The 27,730-nt window shown below is 42.8% G+C and overlaps 4 protein-coding genes across 6 annotated transcripts; 3 read left to right on the top strand and 1 right to left on the bottom strand.

The window, feature by feature from the left end:
- The first annotated feature begins 1,651 nt into the window (after positions 1-1,651).
- LOC117902030 (CD63 antigen) lies at positions 1,652-27,640 on the top strand. 2 transcript variants are annotated; one of them, XM_034813092.1, is made up of 5 exons: positions 1,652-1,766; positions 5,792-5,903; positions 5,965-6,543; positions 6,606-6,710; positions 27,618-27,640. In XM_034813092.1, the coding sequence occupies exons 2-4, from the start codon at positions 5,841-5,843 to the stop codon at positions 6,669-6,671; spliced, it is 708 nt and encodes a 235-aa protein (XP_034668983.1). In that variant the 5' UTR covers positions 1,652-1,766; positions 5,792-5,840; the 3' UTR covers positions 6,672-6,710; positions 27,618-27,640. The 2 variants fall into 2 exon arrangements, with proteins under 2 accessions (XP_034668983.1, XP_034668982.1); XM_034813091.1 differs by lacking the exon at positions 27,618-27,640 and having other exon boundaries at positions 6,606-7,905.
- LOC117902025 (dynein assembly factor 1, axonemal homolog) lies at positions 9,198-14,773 on the top strand. Of its 2 annotated transcripts, none has more exons than XM_034813084.1 (6): positions 9,198-9,388; positions 9,442-9,911; positions 9,977-10,127; positions 10,193-10,878; positions 10,933-14,173; positions 14,228-14,773. In XM_034813084.1, the coding sequence occupies exons 1-6, from the start codon at positions 9,244-9,246 to the stop codon at positions 14,683-14,685; spliced, it is 5,151 nt and encodes a 1,716-aa protein (XP_034668975.1). In that variant the 5' UTR covers positions 9,198-9,243; the 3' UTR covers positions 14,686-14,773. The 2 variants fall into 2 exon arrangements, with proteins under 2 accessions (XP_034668975.1, XP_034668976.1); XM_034813085.1 differs by having other exon boundaries at positions 14,234-14,773.
- On the bottom strand, positions 16,222-17,470 carry LOC117901096 (putative gustatory receptor 39b). Its single transcript, XM_034811724.1, has 3 exons — positions 16,583-17,470; positions 16,356-16,529; positions 16,222-16,278 (listed from the first exon to the last, which is right to left on the bottom strand). The coding sequence occupies exons 1-3, from the start codon at positions 17,468-17,470 to the stop codon at positions 16,222-16,224; spliced, it is 1,119 nt and encodes a 372-aa protein (XP_034667615.1).
- LOC117902027 (cytosolic 10-formyltetrahydrofolate dehydrogenase) lies at positions 18,447-22,800 on the top strand. The gene is made up of 3 exons (XM_034813086.1): positions 18,447-18,587; positions 19,779-21,884; positions 21,956-22,800. The coding sequence occupies exons 1-3, from the start codon at positions 18,582-18,584 to the stop codon at positions 22,583-22,585; spliced, it is 2,742 nt and encodes a 913-aa protein (XP_034668977.1). The 5' UTR covers positions 18,447-18,581; the 3' UTR covers positions 22,586-22,800.
- Positions 27,641-27,730: the final 90 nt, after the last annotated feature.

The raw sequence follows: 27,730 nt of genomic DNA on the forward strand, positions 1-27,730 counted from the left end.
GTATGTATGTTCATACATATACATATTTACAATACATCTATTTCTAGTGCACAGGAAGTGAAAGAAACTCTAGAAGGGGCATAGGGAATGGGCCATAGAGCAATATGTAATTCGTATTTGGTTAGTTTGTTAGTTAAAACAGGAGCAGGGGGGGTTTCTACAACGAAATGGCACAAAAGTGTTTTGTTTGTGGACGAGTGTCGAATCTAGTCAAATTCTGTTGCACAAATGAAATGCAAATATATTTACATTTGGATAAAACTGCAATATAGATGTTTAGTAAGTATTATAAATGTTTTTCTCGCCCAAACACACACACCAACACATACACAAAATCAAGTCTATTATATAATTATCTCTATATTTATACACCCACAAAAAATGAGCAAATATTTATGTAACAAAATACTAAAAAGAAAACAGCATATTACTCGTATTGTATATACAGTTTAGGAATGGTCTAAGAACATGAGCATTTGGTGTGTACAAGTAAAGGATGATCAGTATGGATACGGCTACTAACACATCCCTATTGAATGCCAGCGTAAAAATAATGGATGCTTATTCCATTTGATATAACTAGTGTATGTATACTTAGATGCCAAGCAAAGTTGATTGAATAAAGCAAACAAATACATATATCAAAATGTGCGTTTTTTAATTATTTACCTTTGCAACTCTCACTATCCAACGTGGGAGAGCTAAATGAAGTGGTAACCTCATTGCGAGCTGCAAAAATAGAAATCATACAACTTTCAGTCTAAAAGTATTTAAATAAGTAATCCTCTACCAGACCTACATGGCTCTGTCTAGTCTACGAGAATCTACGAGTCTATTATTCAGGTCAGGGAAGGTTTCCTTTATGAACGTTTATTGTATCTAAATACTATTATCTATCAAAAGATTCAAAATTAAATGACTTTAGCCGCAGCAACAAGTACCATAGCTATCAGCTTTTGCATGAGAGTTTCCCCTTTTAGCCATGTTTCATGGCCACAATTCTAACGGTTAAACTTACCCCACTGCGTTCCGTCTCACAGAGAACCAAGCACAGCGGAAAGTTCGTTTGCATCTGGAAACGTTCGATTGAAACTGTGGTATTTCAATTGATAAGTTTACATGATGAAATCCGTTCACTATCAGTACCAGTTTACTCACACCTTGCACTAAAACTCCTAAGAATTTCATCATGTTTTTGCGAGTGCACTGAGACTGCCGGTGTGGCTGCTTTTGACTTGTCTTTGTTGGACTCACATTACAAGTCCGGTTTAGCGTTTAGACGAGGGCAATGCATAAGCAATCATTATTAGCAACACCACTGCACGCAACCACGCCGATTCTTTGTATATTTACACAATTAATTTCAATAATTTTGCGGGAAGCAGCACCTGAGGGCAAGCACGCCATCTATAAAAGTAGTGTTGGGAAACGCTTTTCTTGTCGACGCTTATCGCACACAAGTATCGAACTTTTTTATAACTATCGATGACCCATGCAATAAATGAAAGTCGGCATATATATATGTAATGTAATTGTAATGTTGAAACATAATACAACAACTGTTTCTCAATCACATCCCACAAACATTTTTTGTACATTGATATTTTCCATAAATATATTCTTAAGCAGCCGATATATCGATACAGTGTGTATCAATTTTCTATCATCACTACTCCAATTTTGTTTACCTGCTTAGCGCTGTTTTTGGCGGATAACTCAAACAGATATAGCAAGTGAAGAGTGCAGAGTGCAGTGATTTGAATCAGGTATACACACAGACACAAGTTGGTAGAACTAAAGTGCAATATTATGTGAGAATCTTTTAACTATTATTGTCAAGACACCTCTCGTAGCTCTGTGGAGCTGGAGCTGGAGCTGGTGTGTGCGCGTATTGTGTGTATGTCTGGAGTTGCCTAGTGCGCTAGACAGAGATGGGAACACAGAAAGCAAAGCAGAGCGACAGCAGCGACGAATGTGCAGTTATTTTTCTTCGTTTCAGGTTCACTACCTCCTTCCGTTCTACTTTTCTGGCCTTTTGTGCCTCATCTCTTTTGTTCTTTTTCTCGTCGCGGGGGCATGGCATCCACTACCTGCTAAGTGAGTGAGAAATCTAGGAATTTGGAGTATGTATGGATGGAACTAGTTATACATAGGAAGCAACCAGCCCTGCCGCCGCATAGCTTGAATATTTAAATCTACACAAAAAAGAAGAAAAAAGCCAAAGTAGTGGCTGCATTTTTTTTCGTTCGGCGCTTCGCGCTTGCCGCTTGAGTTCGCTGCAGTTTGTTAACCCCTCGCGGATTCCGCCCGAGACTTGGTTTCCATTGTTGTTCCAATTCTTGGTGCCCCACCAACCAAACACTTTCAATCTTTTGCGTTGTAACTTTTGGTGCAAGTAAAGTTTGTATAAAAATAGCTCAAAGGGTCAGCACAGGGCAGGCGGGTATGCCATTGCCCATGCTTATGGTTAGATTTCCGGAATTAGTCGATGGCACGCAACCTAAAAAAAGGTGTATTCTTATGCACACATGCATTCGTACCTACATACAAACATCCCGGTATTCAATGGGACAGGCCCCAGTGACCGCCTTCATCGTCCCATTCCAAGCTGGTAACTCCCCAATATAGTTGCTCCACCAACTCTCACTGCCAGCTCCTCGAAGTGGGTGAAAAAACAACAACAGTGGAATCCATTGGCTTATCAAATGACAGAAATAACTCCCAAGGGTTGTGAAATTTGCGATTACACCTTTTGTAGGAGTTACAATAAATTGGATTTAATTTATTCGGTTATCGTACACACAATCTTCATTATAATTCCATTTCACTGATTAAATGTAAATATGGAATAAATTCAAGAAATTATTAGATTTACAGGGTCATAGGTTATCAATGCTACAAAAACCAATCGTTTGCATAAATTTGAACTTTCCCATATATTAATCATAAAAAAATTGCAATGTTGGTTTTTGCTTTGCTCTTAAAACCATATTCATATTTTAGAAGATTTGTTATATTTTTTATTTCCTTATATTGTAACCACTGTCCTCCGTTCTGGCCAACACGTCCGCCACCTTCAACAAAAGGTTTATTGACAGCCAGTGGCGGCGTTTTTATCGTCCTGTTTACGCGTGGCTGAATGAAATGTATATTTGATTACTCCTACACTTTGGTGTCCGTGTGCGACAGGTGAAACTTTTCACTCGCGCTTCTTTCATAGAGAGAGAAAGAGAGGAAGCAGAATAGGAGGCCTTTATTTAATGAAGCCCAGCCGCGGCGGCCAGTGGCTATTAACCACTTTTGTGCTACCGTTGACACAATTTCAAAACGATCGATTTTGGTTCTCTTTCCACGTTTATGCTTATGTGGGGTTATGCCCATGGCAAGATGGCAGCACACACCCTGCAGTGTGAGTGTGTGTGTGTGTCAATCAACTAATTGGACCAGTGACCCCTGCTAATTGAAGAGTTCAAACTGATCTGATCGGTGTGGCATACACATAATTTGCTTAGAATAAATACATAGAATAACGAGAAGGGACGTGTGAGGCGCTTCTTACGCGTCACAACTTTTATACCCGTCACTCAGTACTAAATCTGCACCTTAGCGGTTATTTTTTCTTCATCAGTCATCTACATTAACAACACTACTCACGCCAACACGCTCCTTTAGCTCGCCACCCTCCCCTAGAGCAACACACTGCAGAGTCAGGGCAGAGACGCGGCAGAGAAGGGGCAGAGGCAGAGACGTGTCAGAGGCGCAGGCCTCTGCCACTGCGCGAAGCAGAGTGTGAATGAGAGAATGTGCAAAAAACAAACATAAGCTGCGGGACGGGGTGGGTTTTGCCACTGCAAATTAATTTATGCATTGTGGTCATAATAATGCTCCAATCGGATCCCAATTTGGTGATCTGATAAATATGGTCATTCCCTACGGAATGGCGTTTTTATTTTCTAGTTTTCTTTATCCTAAAAATTGTAGATTTGGGAGGTTTTCGCCCTTTTGCGGGGGCGGAAGGGGGCGTGGCTTATTTTTGAAATACACTTGTAACAGTGTGATCATACAGAAGTCTGGATGCAAAATGTGGTCTCTGAGTCTCTGAGTACTAGGCGCTCATCAGGACGGACAGACGGACAGACAGACATGGCTCTATCGACTCGGCTATTGATGCTGATCAAGAATATATATACTTTATGTGGTCGGAAACGTTTCCTTCTGTGCGTTACATACAACCATTATTCGCACAAATACAATATACCCTATTTACTCTTCGAGTACCGGGTATAAAAAGAGTGTAAAACTACTTGAGAATTGGTTTTACTGTATGAACTGTATTAGTTGAGATTCTTGAATGAATTACCCCAATGAGTAATGGAGGTGTACAAGCTCATTTATTTCCTGTATGTTATAGACAATACTTTGTGATAAGAAATTGCCTATTGAAAGATAAGATAATAAGAAGTCCATAAAAAGCAGAATTATTCTCAATTTTAAACTCAGTATGCATTTAGTTTTCCAATCGCCAGTGTCCAAGTTGAAACACGCTCTCCAATGAAGTCAGTCTACAGCTTTGAGGAGTGGTACGATATATAAAATACATAAATAAGTTTGTGAAAGATAAGACCATGTCCATAAATGATTTCTGTGCTTAAATGGCGTATGAAAAGATTTTAACAAGAGGTACGAAGTTACTATTAATCACTCATTAATCAGGCTCTACATATATAAATATATATGTATATATTATTTGTTTGTGAAATGTATGCGATTCTTTGAATTTTTATATTTTAATAGAAAAGAAAGAGCACTTTAATAAGAGTTTCAAAAGGTCTTAAGGAGGCCTGACCCAATCCTTATCAAGTGGAGTTAAACTTATTACTTGATTCATACACATTGAACACTTTACTTTTGATTGTGGAAACGTTCCATGTCGCCATACTGTCTGGACAATTCTTTATCATACTATTGCGAAATTGCTTGTGTTATAATTCAAGTGAATAACCCCGTTTGTAAGTGCATTTGATTCATACTCCTAGTTGCCATAGCTTCCAGCCATCGGATCTCAAAACATTTGTTATCTACTCGGTCCCTAATCGATTCCGTGGGGTGGTTGCACTCATTGCAGGTCGTCCTTGTAACAAATACATAGAGAGGCACTTTCGCCAGCACCCGCACCCATCAGCCATCCCTCAACTTAAAAGCAGCAAAAATTGCGGCAAACGAAAATACATACGTGTGTAATATGTAATAACAAATAATAGTACGCCTAAAACTGGGCCAAACGAATACAATGAAACAAAAAATTGGAATGAAAATGAAATGAAAATGGCAGAAAATGCACTCAATGCGAAAGGGCCTTGGTGCTGGTGGGCCTTTGCCTTTGCTTTGCTTTGCTGCCATCCAACGGGCATTCTGCACTTGACAACTTTCGCTCTATGGGAAGTGAAGTGCCTGGGAAAGGTTGTGTGTGTGGAGGGGGAAGCTCTGCTATATGTAGGGTTAATCCACAGACAGACAGACGACAGGTGAAGGCAAAGAGTGAGAGAGAGACATCAGAGTCCCTCGACTGGGGTTGCGTGTATGTTCCTGTGATTTGGGGGTTGGCTTCGGATGGTAGCCACTCGGATTTCCTTTTTAGAGCCCAGAAGCGCGTGTGGGTGTGTGTGGGTTGTGTCTGCGGTTGACCAGCGTTTTATTGATTGATGTGCGACCGCGTGTGTGTGTGTCCTGGGCCAATCGGTTAATATTTTTCTCCAACATTCATTCAATCCCATCATTCCCTTTCTTGCAGTACTAAGAATCAGAGCAAACGCGAGAGGCGTACGAATTTTTGCAGTAAAATGGCATCCGGCGGCTTGGCATGTGTCAAATATTTGACATTCTTTTGCAATCTACTATTTGCGGTAAGTCCAGCCACTTCCTGTTTTGACAAAATTCAGACATTCATTTCCTTTTTCTCCTTAGCTCACGGGTCTACTCATCTTTCTGGTTGGTGGCATGGTCCAATTGAATTATGCCCACTATTCGAATTTTGTGGGGGATCATATATGGACAGCGCCCATAATACTGATGATTGTGGGCGCCGCTGTGGCCGTCATTTGCTTCCTGGGCTGTTGCGGTGCCTTGAAGGAGAGCAGCTGCATGATCCTCAGCTTTGCCATACTCGCCGTGGTCATTTTTCTGTTCGAAATAGGTCTGGGCGTGGCCGGGTACGTGAAGCATTCGGATCTGCAGCCACTAATGGAGGGACAATTCAATGCGACCATGCGGCACTACAAGGAGCGTGAGGATTATCGCGATGCCTGGACCCTGTTGCAAACTGAATTGGATTGCTGCGGCACCTATGGACCCAACGATTGGGAGGTTATTTATGCCAACAAGACCCTGCCGCCGGCATGCTGCTCTGTCATCAATTTGAGCGAGGCCAAGGAGTGCACTGTGGTGCATGCCACACAGAGTGGCTGCTTGCACAAGCTCTTGGGAATCTTGGACTCAAAGACATTGCTCTTGGCCTCTGTGGTGCTGGCTGTGGCGGGTATACAGGTGAGTGGAAGAGACTTTTAAATAGCATTTCCTTTTTGTTAACTCTGAGTTTTTCCACACAGCTTTTGACCATACTATTTGCCTGTTGCCTGTATCGTTCGTTTCGCCGGAGCTACGATCACGTTTAGATTGCGCAGCGATGATCCCGTCTATCGGCTTTGAAGCGGGTGGAAACGAAAGGAATGAGCGAAGGAACAATTTTCGTAGTTTGTAGTTTGTCATATGTATGCAGAAAGATTTCTCGTTGCCGTCTCTGAATCACAACAATCACAAAAACACACACAAACAATCACAAACACAATCACCGACCACTCATATGAGCCCACTGAAGGCATACTGGGCATCTAAACATTCGTATTTATTTTCCCCATCAATTTAAAGACATTTTTCTTGCCAGTTTTTCCAAGCATTCCTCTTTGTTAAACATTTTTAAATGAGCATTTGTACATTTTTGATTGTTACCGCATTTCTTGGCCCATGTTTTGCCACAAAATTAAGCTTAAGTTTCGCCAGAGCAAAACATTTGCTCCCACATATGAAAATTAAAATATTTCTGTTGAAAGAAAAAAGACCCAAAATATAATTTAACTTCCACCAAAACCCAAATTGCCAGCCACCACACCACATCACATATTCTTATATACATATCGTATTTTACATACATACCAAATATCCATTTAAATATTCTCATACATTTCGAACAGAAAGTGTCCTTGCAACGATTTTATATATACAATTTTATGTAAGATTTTTTGTGCATTTAGAGACTACTTATGCATTATGTATACCTTATTTATATGTATGTACTTTTATGTATATGCAGGGGATGTAATGTGGCTTATTCCCAACTACCCTCGCCCATTAGTAAACCCCCACCCACCAGTTGAACCTTATTTTTAAACAAATTTATGTGTACTCGTTCGTCTGTAGAAACTATTATTATTACGATTAAACTTATATTATACCCACTATATTCCACCAACACACAACAACACAGATCACAAACACACACATAAATATATATAAAACATATATTATTAAATATATAATATACTCATACATAAATACATATGTAAGTGCATGGAAAAAATGCTTTCTAAATCGAATTTACATTTGAGATCAAACGAATAATTGCATTGCATACCACAGATCTGGCATCTAGCATCTTTCATCATGCATCTCTCCCGAGGCTTTAATTAATGGACGATCAAAGAACATTGAAAATATGTTAGAAATAATTGAAAATCACACAAGCGGCATATTTGCAATACGCAATACATAATTAATTGTCTACAATTGTCTGAATAACTAGCAAACATTATATGCATTTTTAATATGTATTTGTATTTGTATTCTTGTATTTGAATCTGTGTTAAAGAAAAACAAAAAAAACAACAACAACTGTGTGCAGCACTGAGAACATTAACTTAAATAAATGAACAATTTTAAATGGAAAATGTAAAAGTGGAATGTATTTTATAGAAGATGGAACTAGAAAAACTCATGATATTTCACATGATATTTCTATTGAATAATACCAATTTTAGATGCTATTAAATGCTATATCAGCCGGAAAATTTTATAGGAATTGTATATGATTTCCAGACAAAATTGTAATGGAAATTGCAGGTGTGGTTCTCAATTTAACTAATTAAATGAAAAGACCGTGAAAAGTTTGAAAACAAGTAGCTGTGAAAAATGTCCTATAGAAAGATCATAATCAATCGGACAAAGCTCATATTTCTCCCAATTTTGTATAGTTACGATATTAATTTCAAAAAAACGTTTTTATACCCGGTACTCGAAGAGTAAATAGGGTAACGGAAACGTTTCCGACCCCATAATATATATATGTACATATATTCTTGATCAGCATCAATAGCCGAGTCTATGTCTCTTTGTCCGTCCCTCCGTCTGTCCGTCCGTCTTGTTAAGCGCCTGGATCTCAGAGACTTAAAAAGCTAGAGCTACCTCAAGACAGCTGTGATATCACACTGATACAAGGTTATTTCAAAAATTATCCCCGACCCCTTCCGCACCCACAAAGATATCTGCTGTATCCACAATTTTGAAGATAAGAGGAAAGCACGATTTCGTAGGAAATTTCCATACCTATCAGATCACCTAATTGGGATTAGATTGGATCATTATTATAGAAAGAAAGAAGATTTTAATTTGCAATTGCTAAACCCACCCCGTCCAGCTGCTTTTTTTTGTTTTTTTGCACATTCTCTCATCCACACTCTGCTTCGTGTGGTGTGCGGCTCTAGGGGAGTGGGGCGAGCTATAAGAGCGGGAGAAGTTATTTAGATGTAGATGACATAAAATTAAAATTTAAAAGTTTGAAAAAAACACTTAGGTACAGACGTACTACTAAGTACCGGGGATTAAATTGGTGACTCGTAAGAAGCGCTTCCCTTCTCGTTTAATTTTAATTTCTTCTTTTCAGGAGTTGCTATTGGCAACACTGTTTAATAGTGTTATAAAACAGTACAGTGACAACTTAGAGTTGCAATTGTATTTCAAGCGTTGCTATCGACAACGGCCATGTTTATTCAATCAAAATAATCGCAAGACGGTTCGGTGCTTTCTTTCAACAAATCATTCAAAGTACTAATCAAATTCAAAGCATTTGAAATATTTTAGAAACTTCTGCTCAAATATAAAACAAATTTTAAGAGGAACAAATACTGAGCTACAATGTGCGAAGCGGGCCGGGGCCGCCGCCACGAGGAGGTAACCGGCCTAAATCGCATTACCGAAGCGGGCCTCAGGGAAATTTGCAAGCGGGATAAATTATATCAAACGCCACGCCTCAACGATGTGCTCTACTTGCACTTTCAGGGTAAGTAAATACACGTAAGCTTAATGGCCAAACTAATAAACTGTTCCTTGAAGGCTATCAGTGCATAGAAAACCTTGATGAATACACGGAACTGAAGACCCTTTGGCTCGAGAGCAACGCCATTTCGGAAATACAAAACCTCACGAAGCTCACAAAACTCAAGTGTTTGTATCTGCAGAATAATTTGATAACCAAAATCGAGAATCTTGAATGCAATCGCGATTTGGATACCCTGAATGTTAGCCAGAATCACATACGTAAAATTGAGAATATTGGCACGGAAATTCTGCCTGTGCTGAATACCCTAAACATTACCTCGAATTATCTGACGGACAGCGCCAGTTTGGCCTATTTGGTCGAGTGCAAGACATTGTCGGTGCTGGATTTGGCCAACAATCGCATTGATGACATTTTGATTGTGAAAATATTCGAACAAATGCCCAACCTGAAGGTGCTAGTGCTGCAGGGTAATCCCGTGGTCTCCCGACTGCCGCAGTATCGCAAAACTTTGATATTGGCATGTGTAAGTTCAAGGTCTTTACATCTAATGTGTGCTGCCTGTTTATGGTTTTACTTTGTGTGTTTCAGAAAGAGCTTACGTACCTGGATAGTCGTCCTGTGTTTCCACGTGATCGCGCCTGTGCCGAGGCCTGGAAACGCGATGGCTACGAAGGCGAACGCAAGGAAAATCAACGCTGGATTCGTGCCGAGCGTCGCAAGACACGTGAAAGCGTCAACTGTAAGTGCAAACCCACCAGCAAACCCAAATGCAAACCCTATATCTAATCGATACTGCACACTCAGGTACCATACGCATGCGCAATAGTCATTTGAAACCCGAAGACCAGGTGGCCCTACTCAATTCCAGTGATTCCGAGGAGGAGCAAAAGGGCATTGCGAATGCAGAAAAGACACGCAAGCGAGCCGAAATGGAATATGGTTCGGTGGATGCCATGTGGGATGAGGTTTCTGGTGAAAGTCAGGCCTCGGAGCACAGCAGCACAAGCTCCGCATCGGCGGAGGATAATGAAAGTGTTGGCTCGCAGCAGGATCACATTGCCGAACGCATCAGCAATCGTCGTGTAAAGCCGCTGGAGGGCAGGCCCAAAGTGCTGTACGATGAGGCAGTAACGGGCGATGTTGAAAGCATTGAGAAACTAGTCAAAAATACGGAAGAAAAGGAACAGAATAATTTGGATAGCTCAGAGTTAAAGCAGCAACCCGAAGGCAAGAGAAATCTCATAGAAGAAATGGATGGAAATACAAATGCTACGTTAGATAATCAGAAAGCTGAATCTGTGGAGCCTGAAAGCATAGACAAACCTTTCAACGAAGCTCTAAAGGAAAATAACGTTCAGGAATCCAAAGGAAAGAGAGTTCTTATAGAAGAAATTGATAAGAATTATCCCATAAAAGAACTTAAGCTCCAGCCTGTTGGGGGAAAGGAACATTACGTAAGTAAGGAAGAAATTATGGCAACTGGGTTAAAGGTAAGGACTGGTAATAAATTAGTTTATGCAACGATTAATGAATTAAACTTTTAGGAAAAGCCAGTGCAAAGCAAAGAAATGTCTGAGGCAATTATGGAATCATGTGAGTCAGTGGCACATTGCCAAAGCAACAGCGCCGTGGAGTCAAAACTTCTTCAAACCAACAGCGCCGCGGAGCCATCTCTTCTTCAATCAGACACCGACTCGAAGCCAGCGCTCCCTCAGTCAGATACCACCTCAAAGCCGCCACTACTTCAATCTGACAGCGATTCAGAGCTGGATAACAGCGCAGATCTTGAGCAGACATGTCAAGCACTGCTGCACGTGGCCGAAGGCAACAACGATGGCGAGGAACCCACACCCAAGGAAGTAAAATCCAAGCTCATCGATGAAATGTACCACAGTTTTGGCTCGGAAATATTTGATGAACTTTCTCTGCCCCTCGATCAGTTGCTGAATGAAAGCAACACACAATACGAGCTGTCGGCCAAAGTGTGCTGCGAGGAGGAGACACCCGCCACAGCCAGGAATCTCTATAAGGAATTTGTTGACGAGTTCTCGCTGCCCCCGAAAAGCAAAGAGCAGTTGGAATGGGAACAGGAGTGCGCCGATGCCAGTGAGAAATGTGCGCACGACTTGGCCGAAATGGGCAGCCACCTGGATGAGGATCTGCAAGAGTTGCTCGATCAAGCAGAGAACATATGTGACAATATCCCCGAGCAAACAGAGTCTTCAGACGAGTCGGATGAGGAGTTAAACGTGGCCGCGCTGGAGGCCAAGTCGGCATTGCTAAGCGCACAGTTCCAGGAGCGCAGACAGCGACTCAAGGAGGCGATGGAAGAGCGCAAGCAACTGCAGGAGAAACAAGATGCCGCCAAGGCAGAACTGGCCAGTCTAAGCCAGCGCTACAGTCTCTTTGCCAAGGTCATGGACGATGCCACGGATAATGTGCCGAAGCGTGTGTTTGGCGCTGGCTCCGATACACCCAGCCAGGATTGGGATAAGGAAGAGCGCATGCGGCAGTTGCCACTCACCAGCATGGAGGACGCCATCAAAGAGCAACGCAAACCTTCTGCCAATGCTGAGGATGATGATGACGATATACTGACACGACCCGTGACGGAGCAAACCAGCGCTGAGGCCGCTGAGGAGATTTGCGACAGGTTGAATCGAAAACTGGCTGGCGAGGAGGAAACGCTGCGTCAGCTGCTCGCTGAGCTGGAAAATGAAAATGAGACTTTTTACAGCTTTGATACGGAAATCAATTACGAACGGTCCTTCAGCTCGGAGGACGCGCAATTGGAGATGGATTGTGCCGCGCTGCTCAACGATCTGATCAGTGATGTCATCTACAAAGATATCACGGAAATGGGCCCCGACAGCTATCCCCTGGGACCGTTTGAGTCCGACGACGAGAACACCTACTCGGAGGAGCCAAAGCTGGAGAAGCTGGTGCCGCCGCATCTGGAGAATCCAGCGGGGGGCAAGAGTCTGCGCGAATGTGTGGACACGTTCAAGGAGTTCCTTGCGAACAAATCGAACGATAATGCCCGACCTGTATCCTCCACACACTTGGAGAAAATACGTGCAGCCAAGGCGTTGCTGCTGTCCAAGAGCCTGGGGGATTTCAGCAAGGACACGCCCGAAAGTTTGGACGCCCAATTGGCCAAGGATGAGGAAAATCGCAAGCGACATGCGGCTGCCTCGGCGGGACACTGCTACGCCAAGCGAGAGAAGTACGATGACACTTTGGAGGTCGTCGACAATCGTCTGATGGTTGTCAAGAAGGACACTGGTGAGCTGGAGGAGCTGCCACCGCCACCAGAACTGGTCAGTGACTCGGAGGAGGAGGAGGATGACGACGATGCCTACGACACTGCAGACGATGAGACGAACCAAAGTATTCCACGCACCCCCTGGAACACACCGTACGAGCCAAAGCCACGCAAATCTGCCGAGCATTTGGTCGACGAAGCCATGAAACGCTGTCTGGCTGAACAACTCGAGGAATTTCCCGATGACACAAAGGAAAATGAATCGCTGGAGGAGGAGTTCTTTTCGCCGCAGGCCAAGCAAACATTTGGCAATCTCGATTTAGAGTTCTTTGAAAAATTGGATCTCGATAAGGTGACGACGGCGAACAATGCGGAGGCTGCCACCGAATGTATGCGCAGCTACAATGAGCTGAAGGCTTGCATGAAGTCGGGCGCCACGGAGCTGCAGTTGACCAGCGAGGAGAACGAAATGCTGGAGGAGATGCTGTCCACTAATGAAGATCTCGAGGCCAGGGCCAAGTCCAGCGATCCGGAGTTGGAGCGGGAAAACGAATTGTTGAACAAAATGATGCAACGCATGAAGGAGGACGAGGAGCAGGCACGTGAGTTGCAGAAACAAGAGGAGGCAGCTCTGCTGCAGCGGAGGCAGGAGGAGGACTCAAAGCCCATACAACTTTCCTTGGGTGCGGGATCCACGCTGTTTCAGCGTTGGAATCCTATGTCCATTGAGCAAGAAGATGATGGTGCAAATGGAGAAGAAGGAGCTGCACAGGGAGAAGGATTTCCAAAAGAAAAAGAAGAATCTGCACAGGCAGCAAAAACAGCTCGCCAAGTAGAAGATGTTCCTCCAGCAGATGGTCAAATTCCAGAAGGAGCACAAAGAGTGCCCCAAGCCACAGAAAGATATCCACAACGTGTGTCAATGCCCCCAGTCATTGGTTACGAGGATATTGATGAGGATGGGGCTCCATCCGATGTCACAACAGATTATTCATCCGACGAGGAGTTGGCCGTTGTTGAGCCACCAAAAATCCCAACCGAAATGCTTAAAGCTTACTACTACGAGGGCTTCGAAGAGGACATGCGTATGGTGCGTGAGAACGAGGTCAAAGCACGTCGCGGACTGCGCAAAATAATTCAAAAGGAAAAGCAATTGTTGCAGCATAATGAACTAGAAATGGAAGCGCAGCAAGAGAAGCTTCCACAAGTAAAGTCTGAGACAGAAACGCTGGACAAGCCGTTGGTGGAAACGGCCAAGGATAAGTGGGCCAAAATAGCGTCCAGATTGAATGAATTTCTGGATCCTGAGGCCATGGCGCAGCTGCAAAGTCACGAATACGGCGAAAGTGATAGCGAGGAAGATGATGATATTATGGAAGATGTTGCGGGCTTGGATAATTTTGATGAAGATTCAGAGACGCACTTAGGCGGTGCTGTGGGAGGAACTTCAGAAGAAGAAAAAGCTGCAATCACTGAGCCAAAGATTGGCCTGGAAACCTCTCCCAAAGATTACTCCGACGGTAAGTACTACAAGCCAGAACAAACTTTGAATATTATTAAAGATAAACTCTTAGTTTCAGAATTACTTGAGCAAATGAGTAGATTGGAAATCGCTCCCGAAGAAACCTTTGGCATTGGGGATTCAGAGAAGAAAAAACCAATTACTGAATATCAAATAGCAATCCCAGATGATTCTAATATAAGTGATGGACCCACAGAGAAGCTGCTTAAGGAAAGCGATAATGAAAAGGATATAAATGCCATTGGAACACAAGAAAACACAGCAGAAACTGCAGAGAGCACAACTAATTTAACCAACAAAAAGACAACCACAAAATTTGTAAACTTAGACAACTTCTCGGACACTGAACCCTCCGAGTCACGAGTGGACTCCAAAGCTACTGAAGCCACAGAAAACTCAAACCAAGCCACGCTCAAAACCGAACAAATGGAATTTCAGGTGGATGTTCTAAGCGATGATGGCGATGTAGTCAAAGAAGTCACCGTGGAGGCACAAGTGACTTACCAATAGCAGCTTTCACCAGTTATTTTTTCTTAGTTTTAATTAATCGTAAAGTGCATATTAAATTGTAGCACTTCCTGTAAATAAATGAGAATTCGAAAAATGTAAATTTATTGGTCATTGGCTCCGAGTGTTAATCGATAGGGTGGCTGAAAAGTTCAGACGGTAAAACCAGTTGAAACCGCTTTAAACGTTCGTTCAATCGATGGAAAACACTTGAGAAGTCTCCCCCCAGAGATTAGACTTTGATGGAACATTTGCCCCGGGCTAGAGGGATTGATAGTGCCTATCAAAATTGGCACATCTTGAACCACTTGAAACCGGTTCGAGGGCCTTTGCGCTGCATCCAGCAAACCGGTTTTCCGTTGTTTGTTTGCGACAGTCCACCCAGTCGTCTAAACCAGAGGCCAATCGGTTGGGTTATCACTAAGCTACCAATCCAATCCACCGATTACCGCCGGAATATGCCCCGGTGTATATTTCCAGTGGGAGCACAGCAGACGACGCACAGGCCCCGAAATTTCACCATTTCAGACAGTCGCTGAGTGCGTGCTCGAATTGTTATTTATAAGTACACGAAAAAATAAATAATAATAAAAATAATATATGTATGTACATTTGCTCAAAAATTAAATTGCATAATTGAAAACAGAGTGCGCGTATCAGACCCCCTGTGGTGTGCCCCTGACAACTGATGATTTAGCAATTCTTTGGTGTCATGCGATCAGATGTTACTTTATTCTTTTGGAGGCAGGTGCCTCGTATTCTCTGTGAGCCCCTATCATAATACCATTATACCCATGTATAATATTTCCATTGCACTGCCAGAAATCATGCGAATATAGGCGTATATGTCACTTTGAACTAATCACAAAATCAACGATAAGATAATCAACTTCTTTGGCTTTTTCGTTTCCCTTTTTGGTAGGTGTGATAAAGATGGGTTTTTGTACGCTTTGTTTTCCATAATCTTATCAAAAGAGTTTTTAGCTCTTGCAGCAATATAAATAAAAGTGCAAATGGGTCAATGTTGGGTAGTTCTTGAGCTTGCAGGGGTCTAAATAAGTAATTATTAATTTTACTTTGGAAAATGATTTTTCATGATCGTTTGTGATCATAATGAATAATGATATGCACATAAGTATGTAATTATTGAATTGCGTTTTAAATATTATTTGATATGATTTAAACCTACTTGGTGCTGGTTTGCTACTGCAGCAGATTTCAATAAATGTTTTAAGTCTTTGTATACAAATTTATTTTAGTTTTTAGTGGTTTCCAGAGAGTATAACAAGGCATGCGAGTAATGACTTAATTGATAACTTTATTATTATTTGTTTAATTTAAATCATTTATTTCGGGAATAAATCTGAATTTTCTTCAAAATGTTGATACGATGATGCATCAAAATAATCCATCGAAAGCGATTTCAAGTGTCTAAATAAACGATTTATTCTAGCTTTAAATGAGTTGCAGATTCTAAGAAGTTTTTGGTCTCTCATTATTCATTGATATCAGTTTTAAATATTATTTTCCCATCTCTTTCTACGCTGCACTGAATTGCATTAAAATAATTAAATATGTGACCATTGCAGCAAACATCTGAAAGATAAGCAACAAAATATTGTAAAACACTTGAAGACTTTTTCCGTTCAATAAAAATAAGTTAAGGTACACACCGACATGAGCAGTGAGTTATCAATGAGCATAAAACCCTCGGCATTAATGGCCAATACATTGTGTTCCACTTGCATGGTAAATTCTGTGAGCAGTTCTGTGTACGCGGGTTCCTTCGTTTGGTGGGGCGAAGGATTGTAGGCCAAGGCACGAACATGGCTGCCAATGAGCATGTTCTATGGAGAAGAAAGTGTTTAAAAAAGTGCATCCAGCTAATTCCTTCACTCACCTGCCATTTGCAATACTCCCCAGATCGACAGAATGCCAAGATTAGCGCCAGTGAGGGCACAGAAAATGATAATGTAGCGTTAAGATACACAAGTCCATAGACGCCTGCTAGGACCTGTTGGGTCCAGTAAACATTCACTGTGCCATCCATGAACATTACCACAAATATGCTCAAAATTGACCAGCCAAACAAATCATTAAAATGACTGAAAAGCTCAAAGAGTTGCATATGACTTTGCTTGAGTTCGAGTAGGAATTCCAGGGAGCACAGTTGCTTGCAATTGCCATCCGGAATGCAATTTCCACCACCCATCGAATGACAGTGGAGCACATCCTGAATGCGTTTGCCCAGCAGTTGCACATGGAAACCCATTAAATCGACATAGAGCAGGAGGAGCACACACTGCAGTCGAATGATGATGAGGGCCACAAACGAGGACCAAAAGTAGATCAAACTTGCGATAAACGATGTATAAATCAGGCAACCGAGTGTCCCCAGGCTGGCCATGCCCAGCATTACAATTTTAATGTAACGCTCGCGGGGATATGCCAACGCTCCCATTTTTAGCTGCACTTCAAATCGCTCCCTGAGACGCTTAAACTCTTTACACAGGATGTAATATCCTTTGTACTGGCACATCATCTGCAGCAGTATCACCGTCATGCACACAATCTTTGCAATAAACACAATCGTGCTGACCAGCTGCGACAGCAGCAGCGAATCTTTTAGTGGTATTTCAATTTCCACAGAGAATATCATTAGATTTATGGTGATCAAAAATAGTGAATAAATCTTTTGAAAACACTGACATGGTCGGCAGTTGTTCGTCCAGGGTACAAGACCCAGAAAGGCAAAATACTTGAGACAGGACTGCAGGCGGTACAGCATAATGATCCGAGTCTAGGTGTGGTTGCAACAGAACTAACTTTAGGGAGTAGACAGACATATGGAGGTTCAACACGAGTACTTATGATGAATGCTCCGAAAGATTTTTAAGTTTTGATAGTGCGGAAAGTAAGAGCTCATTGCTTTTAATTAGCTAAATGGTTGCTGAGTTTATTGGCTAATTTTGATGATCTATAAAACCCCATTCCACGCGGATAAATGCATTAATTAAACTGGAACAAAATTCAGTTTTTTGGTGAGTGCTTTTATGTCTAAAAATGCAACTCTCATTAGTAACTGAAGACAAATCTGTCTAATATTAGCACATGTCATCATAGCTTCTAATTTTTGTATTTATTTATTTTATTTATTGATGCCACTGTCTACAACTTCTGCTGCACTTTTCAGAATATTTAGAATATTATTCCATATATTCCCAACCCAAAGCTACCAAGAAAAACCCAAAACCCCCAAGAAAAACTCTATACAAGCCAACATTTCAGGTGAATCACGGCAGCTGCAGTCATCTGGCACCTCACATTCATGCCCTTGCAGCACAAAAACCCATTATATGGGCCATCGTTTCATATGAAAATTATTCAGACACTTGTCGGGCGACTGTGTATATTCCCTGGAATTTAAAAAAGTCCGGCCCTCTGATCATGCCAAATCAACATGCACACACCTCGGTGCTCGTGCTGCTGCTGCTGCAGCTCTCTTCTTTGGCTGGGAGATTGATAAGCATTTCGCTTGTCGCTGATTTAATTATGAAATGTATGTGAAGTGAGCCCCAAACAAAGAGTCACTGGGCGACCCACCAGCGCATGTCTATGCTGGTTTTGTAGTTTTTTTAGCTTTTATTTATAATCAAATCAAATTGATAACGATAATGTGCCGCTCGTGTGGCACCAAGGTATAAATACAACCCGGCTTTCACACTGTAATTCAGTTGATAGTTCGCCGGCCTTCCAAGCAGTTACGGTTGGGGCATGAATGAAAATAGTGAAAATAAAGAGTGAAAAGTGAAAACTAAAAAGTGAAAATTAATTAAACTTTAATTGAAGTGAAAAGCGAAAATATATTTTGATTTTGCTGTGCAAATAATACACAAGAAATGGCTGTTAGTATTCATGCATAATCGAGTTTATATTCATATTCTAATGAAATTTGATTCTTATTTGAGTTTGCAATTGAGTTAAATTCGTGCAAGCGGATTTTGGCAGCGGATCAGAAACGAAACTCAAATGAAAGCTAGTCAGAAGTAATACTCTAATCGATTTTTAGAGCAAGGGGAATTTATATTTTTGCTGGAAAGAGTTTGAAAACATCTTTCAATTGGGATTTTTAGTAAATTATTTTCTATTCAAAGTGCAGCCTAATAGAAATTATGCAGACTACTCGACAAATTCGAACTTTTTTTCCTCAGGGAACCAAACTGACTTTTTCTGATCGATTTTTGGCATTTTAATTTTTTAATGAATTATTTTATTTTCAATTGAAGAAATTGTATTACATTTAAAAACTGGTATTTGTTGTTAATGCTTTTATTAGAGGTAGCGGTTCGATTTTGTACATAACATATGTAAGTATCCTAGATCTGGTTGTGAAGAACGTTCTGTAAAGCTATTTGATGCAGCTAAAAATGGGACCCAAACACTTAATTTTTTAAGTTTACCGTCTCGAAAATATAAGGATTTCAAATGATAAATGATGATTTTCGTGTGGTATTTTTAACAAAATTTCAATTTTTTAAAGTCAGGAAAAGTTGAAAAAAAAAAAATTATATCCTGGATTATTCCTCAAAAAAAAAATTTGTCCAAAAAATAATATATCAGACCATTTGACAAGTTTAATGGAAAAGATGTGGAAATTGTTCACTTGTGCTTCAACAAATATTGTAACTGATTTCACATAGAATTAAATAGAGATAGCTGACCTATTTTAACAAATTATCACATCAGTGCAAAGTTTCATTGTAGTTCAGTGTAGCCCGATCTTTGATCCCTTTCACATATTACAAATTCCAAATAGTCACATAATTGACCTACGTGGCGCCACCTATATAGATTCAATTAGCTCTCTTGAGTTCTCTAAATAGTTTCAAAAGGAATGAAAGTTTCAGTCGAATTTTAGGCTTCCTCCTGCATTTTCACACCATTTAACTAACAGAACATCGGGATAAGCTCACAGCAGCATAAAAATTCACCTTTTTGACCTACGTGGCGCCCCCTACAGTGTTTCTCCCTGCCACCTTCTAGACAGCAAGCCAAACTAACGCTTTCCCTTCTCCTTACACTTAATATTATTTCAGTTAAAACTTCGCATTGCTATAATTGGCCAGAGTAACTTTGCTGCTGATGTTCTGGAGCTGCTGCTGGAGCGTTCGAGCATACAAATTGTGGGTGTCTTCACCATACCGGACAAAGGGAGTCGTGAGGATGTGCTGGCGACCACTGCCACAGCCCACAAGATACCCGTCTTTAAGTTTAGCAGCTGGCGGCGGAAGGGCGTGGTCCTGCCAGAAGTTTTGGCACAATATAAATCGGTGGGCGCCACATTGAATGTGCTGCCTTACTGTTCGCAGTTTATTCCGATGGAGGTGATTGATGGTGCCCCATTGGGCAGCATTTGCTACCATCCATCGATCCTGCCTCGCCATCGCGGTGCCAGTGCCATATCCTGGACTCTAATTGAGGGCGATGAGGTGGCTGGCTTTAGCATCTTTTGGGCGGATGATGGCCTGGACACCGGACCACTGCTGCTGACGCGTCAAACGAATCTCGAGCCCACTGACACACTCGACAGCATATACAAGCGATTCCTGTACCCCGAGGGCGTCAAGGCCATGGGTGTGGCCGTCGATATGGTTGCCAATGGCACAGCCCCAAAGATAGTCCAAACGGAGATCGGTGCCACCTACGATCCGGCCATGTTCAAGGCGGAGAATCAGCTTATCAATCTGCAGCAATCGGCGGAGCGTATCTGGAACTTTGTGCGTGGCTTGGACTCGGTGCCGGGCGCCATAGCCACAGTAATTCTGCAGGATGGCATTGAGGAGCAGATACGTCTCTTTGGCGCTCATCTCTACTCCGCTGGTCCCGTGTCCCATGGCCAGGCGTTGCGTCTGAAGGGTCTGACGAAACCCGCTTGGGTTCATCCCGCGGGCCTCCTCATTGAAGGCACCGATGGCGCATTTGTGAATGTGCGTCGCATCAAGCGCGGGTCAAAGGTGATCAATGCTAGTGAATGGTTCAAGCAGGCCGAACAGCAGCCAATCACCGACTTCAGCGAGGATGAGCTATCCAAGAAGACTCTGCTGTCAGGCATTTGGCAGGCCATCCTAAAGGAACCCATTGAGGACTCTACAGACTTCTTTGCCGCTGGCGCTGGCTCCATGGATGTGGTGCGTCTGGTGGAGGAAGTGAAGGAAGCCTTCGATGTGCCCTTGGAGAATGATAATGTCTTCATGGCGCCTGTGTTTGAGGAGTTCTTTGGGCAGCTAGTTAAAATCCTGCGTCAGGGCAGTGGCGGCTCTGGTGGCCAGAAGCTTATCTACGATGGCTTTACCTTGAAGGCAAACAAACGAGAGATTCAGGTGCCCACGCAGCTCTTCATCAACGGGGAGTTTGTGGATGCCGAGGGCAAGCGAACTCTGGAGATTGTCAATCCTACGGATGAGAAGGTTCTCTGCAAAGTGGCCTGCGCCTCGCCACAGGATGTGGACAAGGCGGTGCAGGCTGCCCACACGGCTTTCTATGGCTCGTGGAAGCAGGTCTCCGCGCGGCAGCGTGGACAATTGATGCTCAAACTGGCAGATCTCATGGAGCAGCACAAGGAGGAGCTGGCCACCATTGAGTCGGTGGATTCGGGCGCAGTCTACACGCTGGCCCTGAAGACCCACGTGGGCATGTCCATCGATGCTTGGAGGTATTTTGCAGGCTGGTGCGACAAAATACAGGGAAATACAATCCCAGTGAACCCCGCGCGACCCAACAATGTTCTCACCTTCACGCGTAAGGAGCCCATTGGTGTGTGTGGTCTGGTCACGCCGTGGAACTACCCACTAATGATGCTCTCCTGGAAGATGGCCGCCTGCATTGCCGCTGGCAATACCTGTCTGATCAAGCCCGCCCAAACGTGTCCGCTGACGGCGCTGAAGTTTGCCGAGCTGACAGTCAAGGCGGGTTTCCCGCCAGGTGTGATTAATGTGCTGCCCGGAAAGGGTTCCGATGCGGGTCAGGCAGTGGCCGATCATCAGTTGGTGCGCAAATTGGGCTTTACAGGATCCACGCCCATTGGCAAGCACATTATGAAGTCCTGTGCGGATTCCAATCTCAAGAAATGCTCACTAGAGCTGGGCGGCAAGAGTCCTTTGATTATCTTTGCGGACTGTGATCTGGATAAAGCGGTGAAGCATGTAAGAAAACCCTAAAAGAAAAACTCCTAGAGAACCTCCCACTTAAGCTGTCTTTCTTCTGTTTTTTCCAGGGCATGTCTTCGGTTTTCTTCAACAAGGGCGAAAATTGCATTGCCGCTGGCCGACTCTTTGTTGAGGATCGCATTCACGATGAATTTGTGCGCCGTGTGCTCAAGGATTTGCGCACCATGACCATTGGGGATCCACTGAACCGTTCCACGGCCCATGGCCCCCAGAACCACAAGGCACACTTTGAGAAGCTGCTGGAGTTCTGTGAGCGCGGTGTGCAGGATGGTGCCACACTGCTGTACGGCGGCTGTCGTGTGGCGAATCTCAAGGGCTACTTCTTTACCCCGACGGTATTCACAAATGTCGAGGATGACATGTACATAGCGCAGGAGGAGTCCTTTGGGCCCATAATGATCATCTCCAAGTTCAATGGCAGCGACATCGATTCGGTGATGCAGCGGGCAAACAGCACCGAGTACGGCCTGGCCAGCGGTGTCTTCACCAAGGACATTAGCAAGGCTCTGAGCTTCGCGGACCGCATCGAGGCCGGCACTGTGTTTGTGAATGTCTACAACAAGACGGACGTTGCAGCGCCATTCGGCGGCTTCAAGCAGAGCGGCTATGGCAAGGACTTGGGTCAAGAGGCACTCAACGAGTATCTGAAGACCAAGTGTGTGACAATTGAATACTGAGTAAGGAGAGAGGGAAGTGGGGTAGTGTTCTGCTGGGCCAAGCCCAAACCCATAACAATCCCCCCCATTCAAAAGTGGATTGTAGACAAAAAAGAAAAAAAAGACTTGCCGTTTTGCATAGCTCATAGGTATCATAGTTATCCATCCTAGCTATAGGTATTTGCCCATTTGTACTCTTATCTATCTAATAAATATACTTGAAAAATCAACCTTAAGCCAGCGTCAAGCACCCGGCATCTTTTGTAGTGGTCTCTGTAGGCAGGCAGCCTTATGATTGCCCCATTGCAATCGATATTCTCACTGGCATTCCGCTGCTTGAACCCAACAACGACGACGACGACGATTGGAGGGATATCTTGACTTGTGACTTGGCAAATGCACGAAACCCATTCACCCTACACGAGCACTTATAGGGAATATTTGTTGAGAAAAGGAAAACAGTAGAGACATCCGAGGAAGATATGGATTCGGGCCGAGAAGTAAAGCAGCTTACCAAAAATGCAGCTACTTATTGACGGTGCAGTTTAAAGGAGAATTACCATCGGAAACACTATGGAACTATTTTTTATTTCCTATATCTGATTTATATTTAATTTTCCAGATTAACGTTTGCTGAATTCATGTGTGGGTCACATTGCCAACCTGAAAACAACAAGAACATAGATCAGATCCATTAAATTCTCTGCATAAAAACATTAAAGAACTACTAAATAGGCTCGCGAATTCTCATATAAGTATATGTATATCCTTCCTGCAGCATAATCTCCTACACAGCCATTGTACGTAGTAAGCACCAACGACCATTACCTTGTTGACTTTATGGTTATACAATTTATAATATAAATACTTCCCCACCGTTTTGTTGTAGGGTTTCAGCAGAATCCCGCTAACCTGACCATTTCTAAAACCGTACTAAACTTCTACTTGTCGAGCACTTAAACTTTGCCATTTGTGCGAAAATTCGCAAGCAGTCGGCAGCAGGCAGGCAAAAGAACAGCAGGCCGGCAGGCAGGCAGCAACAACGACCTAATGCGCCCCCAAACGACTTGCAGCCACCCCCAAAAAATCCCCCCTGGACAATTATAGCGCCCACTGGCAGTACCAGCCCCAACCCCCGTCCGACCAGTGCCCCGCGGAGGACACTACGAATGAGAGGCGAGGCGAAGCTCGATGTGCAAAAAGTTTTTGGCAAGCAAAGTGGGTCAACCTCTGCCTCCGCTACGCTCTGGCTCTTCCGCTCTTCTGCGGCTGATCGTCGGCCTCTGTGTGTGCGGCTCCATAATTTAAAGGTTTAAGTGTAACATATTTGACTTATTTTCATTGCCGGACTACTGGTGGGCAGAGAGAGAGAGATGCAATTCTATGGCATTTATATCCCTCAAAACTTTTGCAAGATTTTCGCATTAACGCGACATACATTTTTCTGTGTTGCGTATACGTAATCTCTGTTTGTGTGGATTAGTGGCAGGCATGGTGGATAAATGGATGGATGGTTGGCTGGTGCGTGTCTGAGTGTGTGGCTTTTTGTTTGAGTTCAAACTTAAACATGGTACAGGCACTCTCTTTCCTCCTGACTATCTCTGCATATCGCTTTCAGTCTGTATCTCTTGTTTCCCTTTCTGTCTCTCCCTGTCTATGCTGTTTCCCTTTCTCTCTCCCTCGCTGTCTATCTGTGCACCTCTTCTGTCTCTCCCTTGCTCTTGTCTGCAGCTTAAGCTTTCTACAACACTCCTCTGTAATTGAATTAGCTGTAAGGACATGTGCGTTCCTTGTTCTATTGTTGCTGTGTCGCCCAGTTGCTGCTGTTGCTGCTGCTTCCATCAATTTATGCAGCATCCTTTGCTTTGTTTCTCTATATGTACACATCCTGTTGTATGCTCCCCTCTCTCGCAGTCTCTCCATCTCTCTGTGTGGATATTCTGTATCCTGTGTACATTTTCTACTTGTCTCTGGTGTTAATTTTGATTGATTTATGTTGATTGGGGCGTGACAATGACAGCAGCCCCAGGATACGCAAAACTGTGGGTTATGCGTCCATGATGTGGTAATGATAATTGGGTTGGTTCTTGAAACAAGAGTGAAATGTAAGGATACACAATGCAAATGATGAATAATGATAAAGATAAGAGAAAAGTGCAATGAATGATAGAGGCAAGGAAAAGATGATAGAATTATGGGATAAAGGCAAGAACATTTTATAGATATAAAGTATTGATTTTATTTGTCTGATTGTAGACTTTTATTTGATCGAATTTCAAGGACATACGGTACAAAGAATGGTGAAAAATAAATAAAAACATGATAAATATAATGTCCATTTTTTCGATCTCTAAATTCGATTATTCACGTTAAATGGATCTACAAAGAGAAGTTTACACTTTTCCCGTCTACTTTTAGGCTGCTTCAAATTTGAGTTAATTCTAATATCCCCTCGCATAGTTCTCCAACTCGAGTGTAGAAAAAACAACAAACATTAAACCCCAACGCTCCATCTGGAAACCCCTAAGTAAACCCCTAGAGCAGGACACCTGCCTCCTACCCAGATCCTGCACAAGCGAGGAAATGACAAATTATGTGGCATGAAGCAGCTCCTACTAGTATTAAGAGGCAGTGGGGGGTAAAAGTCCAAAACAATCAACAAAATGTCCTTCAGAAAAGTTCCATACACCACACCCACACACCCCCAAAGCCGCCAAACAAATGGAAAACTATGATCAAAAAATAGCAAAAACCACAAAGTTTTTGGCCAACTCAATTGACATTAAAGCCGTTAAAAGACTATTTTTATGCCAAGAAAAATCCCATTTGTATTGTTTCTGGGCTAAGAATCATCCTCCTCCATCCCGCACTGGGTTGTATAACACTTTTACGGCAAACTTTCCAAAATCAGCTGAGAAATGACGTAATTGAATGAAGGGGAAATAACAAAAAGAGAAAGGTCTGCCAAAAAATCATACAACAACAAATTCCCTTCCCTCTCTTTAATACAAAAAAAAAATCCAAGGCAAAAGCCCATCTAGCGATGGAAAAAGCCAATTTTTCGGGCAGATTCCGGCATTGGACTGCTCTCTCTCTGGCTTTGCTTTAGTTTTTATATAATACGGATATAATGCCCCGGCTTCAGCTTCTAACTCAAACTCCATGCCACTTGCTCTCTCGCTCTCTCTCTCTCTCTCTTTCTCCATCTCTCTCTTTCTGCTCTCCAGCTAAATAATCAATAAATATTATATTACCAGAGCCGGAGATACAGTCTCTTTGTGTCTCCCTCAGTTATTCTCCCGTCTCCAACGCGCAGGACCGCATATCTGAATTCGCCGCATCGTTGGAAAATTTCGCCATTGGAATTGGTAAACTTTTGCCGCCTTTGGCTTTCTGTTGGACGTTGCCTCTGGGGCCACCGATTGATGGGCTTCTGCGCTGATTGAATTCCATTAGACGACGACGGCCGGAGAGAGCGCATGAGCTGGAGAGGCATACTGGCCGCACAGCCAGAGACATATCCGGGGGGCAAGCAGACAACTCTTGCAATATATTCAGGCACTCGAGGCCGACTGAGTAATCCGAGCGCTGTCAAATGCATGCAAAAATTACTACACTTTAGGGCAGACTGGAGGGTTAGCCTTAGGCTTACTTGACACAGACTATAGCCAGCCAGCAACAGCTTACAGAACGACAATTTTTTTTGTGAATTTACGCATCCAAAGAGCTGAAAGATCACAAAAAAATGCCATGAAAATATAATAATTTAAATTGCTGTTAATTTATTTTCTTCTTTTTTCATGTTTTTGGCAACCATTTGTTGGAACCGAGTGGATAGAACACCTTTTTTACAATATAACAATTTTATGTATTTTCCAAGGTGTTAAAATCCTAAAATATTCGTAATCATATTTTATGAACTAATGCAAAGTTTTACATGCACACGTAACTGCTTGGCCTGCAACTAAACAAGTTCTACGACGCTTGTCCAGTTTTGGAGCCATTTCTTTAAACTGCAAAATCACAGCAGCAAAAGTAGCTAAAAGCTTCACCAAAACCAAAAGCGTTTTTCTCGCGCTCTCTCTCTCTCTCTGTCACTCTCAAACGCTGCACCGTTTCCCCCCCTGCAGAGCTCACTCTCCACCCACCCACTGCCCTCAAAAAGTAGCGGAGCAAAGTGGGGCAGCGGTCCAAGATAGGCAGCAAAAATGGAATAATTTTATGTGCGCTTTGTATTAAACGAATTTTGTAGAGAATCTCAAGCAAGACTCCACTGTGCGGCGACGACACCCAGCTGAGCAAAAAAGCTCCAACCATATCTGGCATTTTTGTTGTTTTATTTTTGCAAAGCTGAAGCTTCCAAGCATACACCGCACACCCCCATCCCGTAGCCGTACATTAACGCTGTGGGTCCGTCCGACGGAACCGAGTACCCGAAGGCCCGACCGCCCGATTGCGCGATTTGCCGAATGCTCTGCCGAAGCTCTCTGGATAGCCAGCTGCAAGCTGCGGCACAATCGTCGATGGCCTGGCACTATCATTGGCGTTTTAACTGTGGACGGTTGCTACTCGCACTCGCTGGCGGATTAACGGCATAGATATACATACTTATATGTACACATGCAGCTACATATATATATCTATATATCTGGAGCTATTATGTGCAAGTCTGCGTAGAGAGAAGGGAGAGGCGTTCCAACAACCAACAACAGCAGAAAGAAACACCCATTCTGTATGTGTGCCACGGCTAACCAACAAAAAATTCTAACCAAACCAACAACACAAAAAAATTTTCACATCTCTGAACGAACAAACGCTGGTTACATAAAAAAAAAACTCAGAAAAATCCACACAAAAACCCATCAAAGGAAAATTCTACATAAAGAAAAGTTCTACAAACTACGTGTACATACCCATAAATCCACAAAAAAATATAATTTCAAGTGCCTGCAAAAATAATTTAAATAAATAAACAGAGAGATAAAAAGGAAAAGAAGAAAAACAGTTTATGATTACGTCGCCGACGACGGCTACAATAAGAACATTGTGACAGCAGCAAGCAGCCAGAAGCAGCAGCAAAGATATCCTTGTAAAACTTATATACATACTGAAATTCGATTTTTTTGCCTGCTCTGCTGCTTGAGAATTTAATGGCAGAAGAAAAGC

This window comes from Drosophila subobscura, chromosome U (genome assembly GCF_008121235.1).
Source record: "Drosophila subobscura isolate 14011-0131.10 chromosome U, UCBerk_Dsub_1.0, whole genome shotgun sequence".
Lineage (NCBI taxonomy): Eukaryota > Metazoa > Arthropoda > Insecta > Diptera > Drosophilidae > Drosophila > Drosophila subobscura.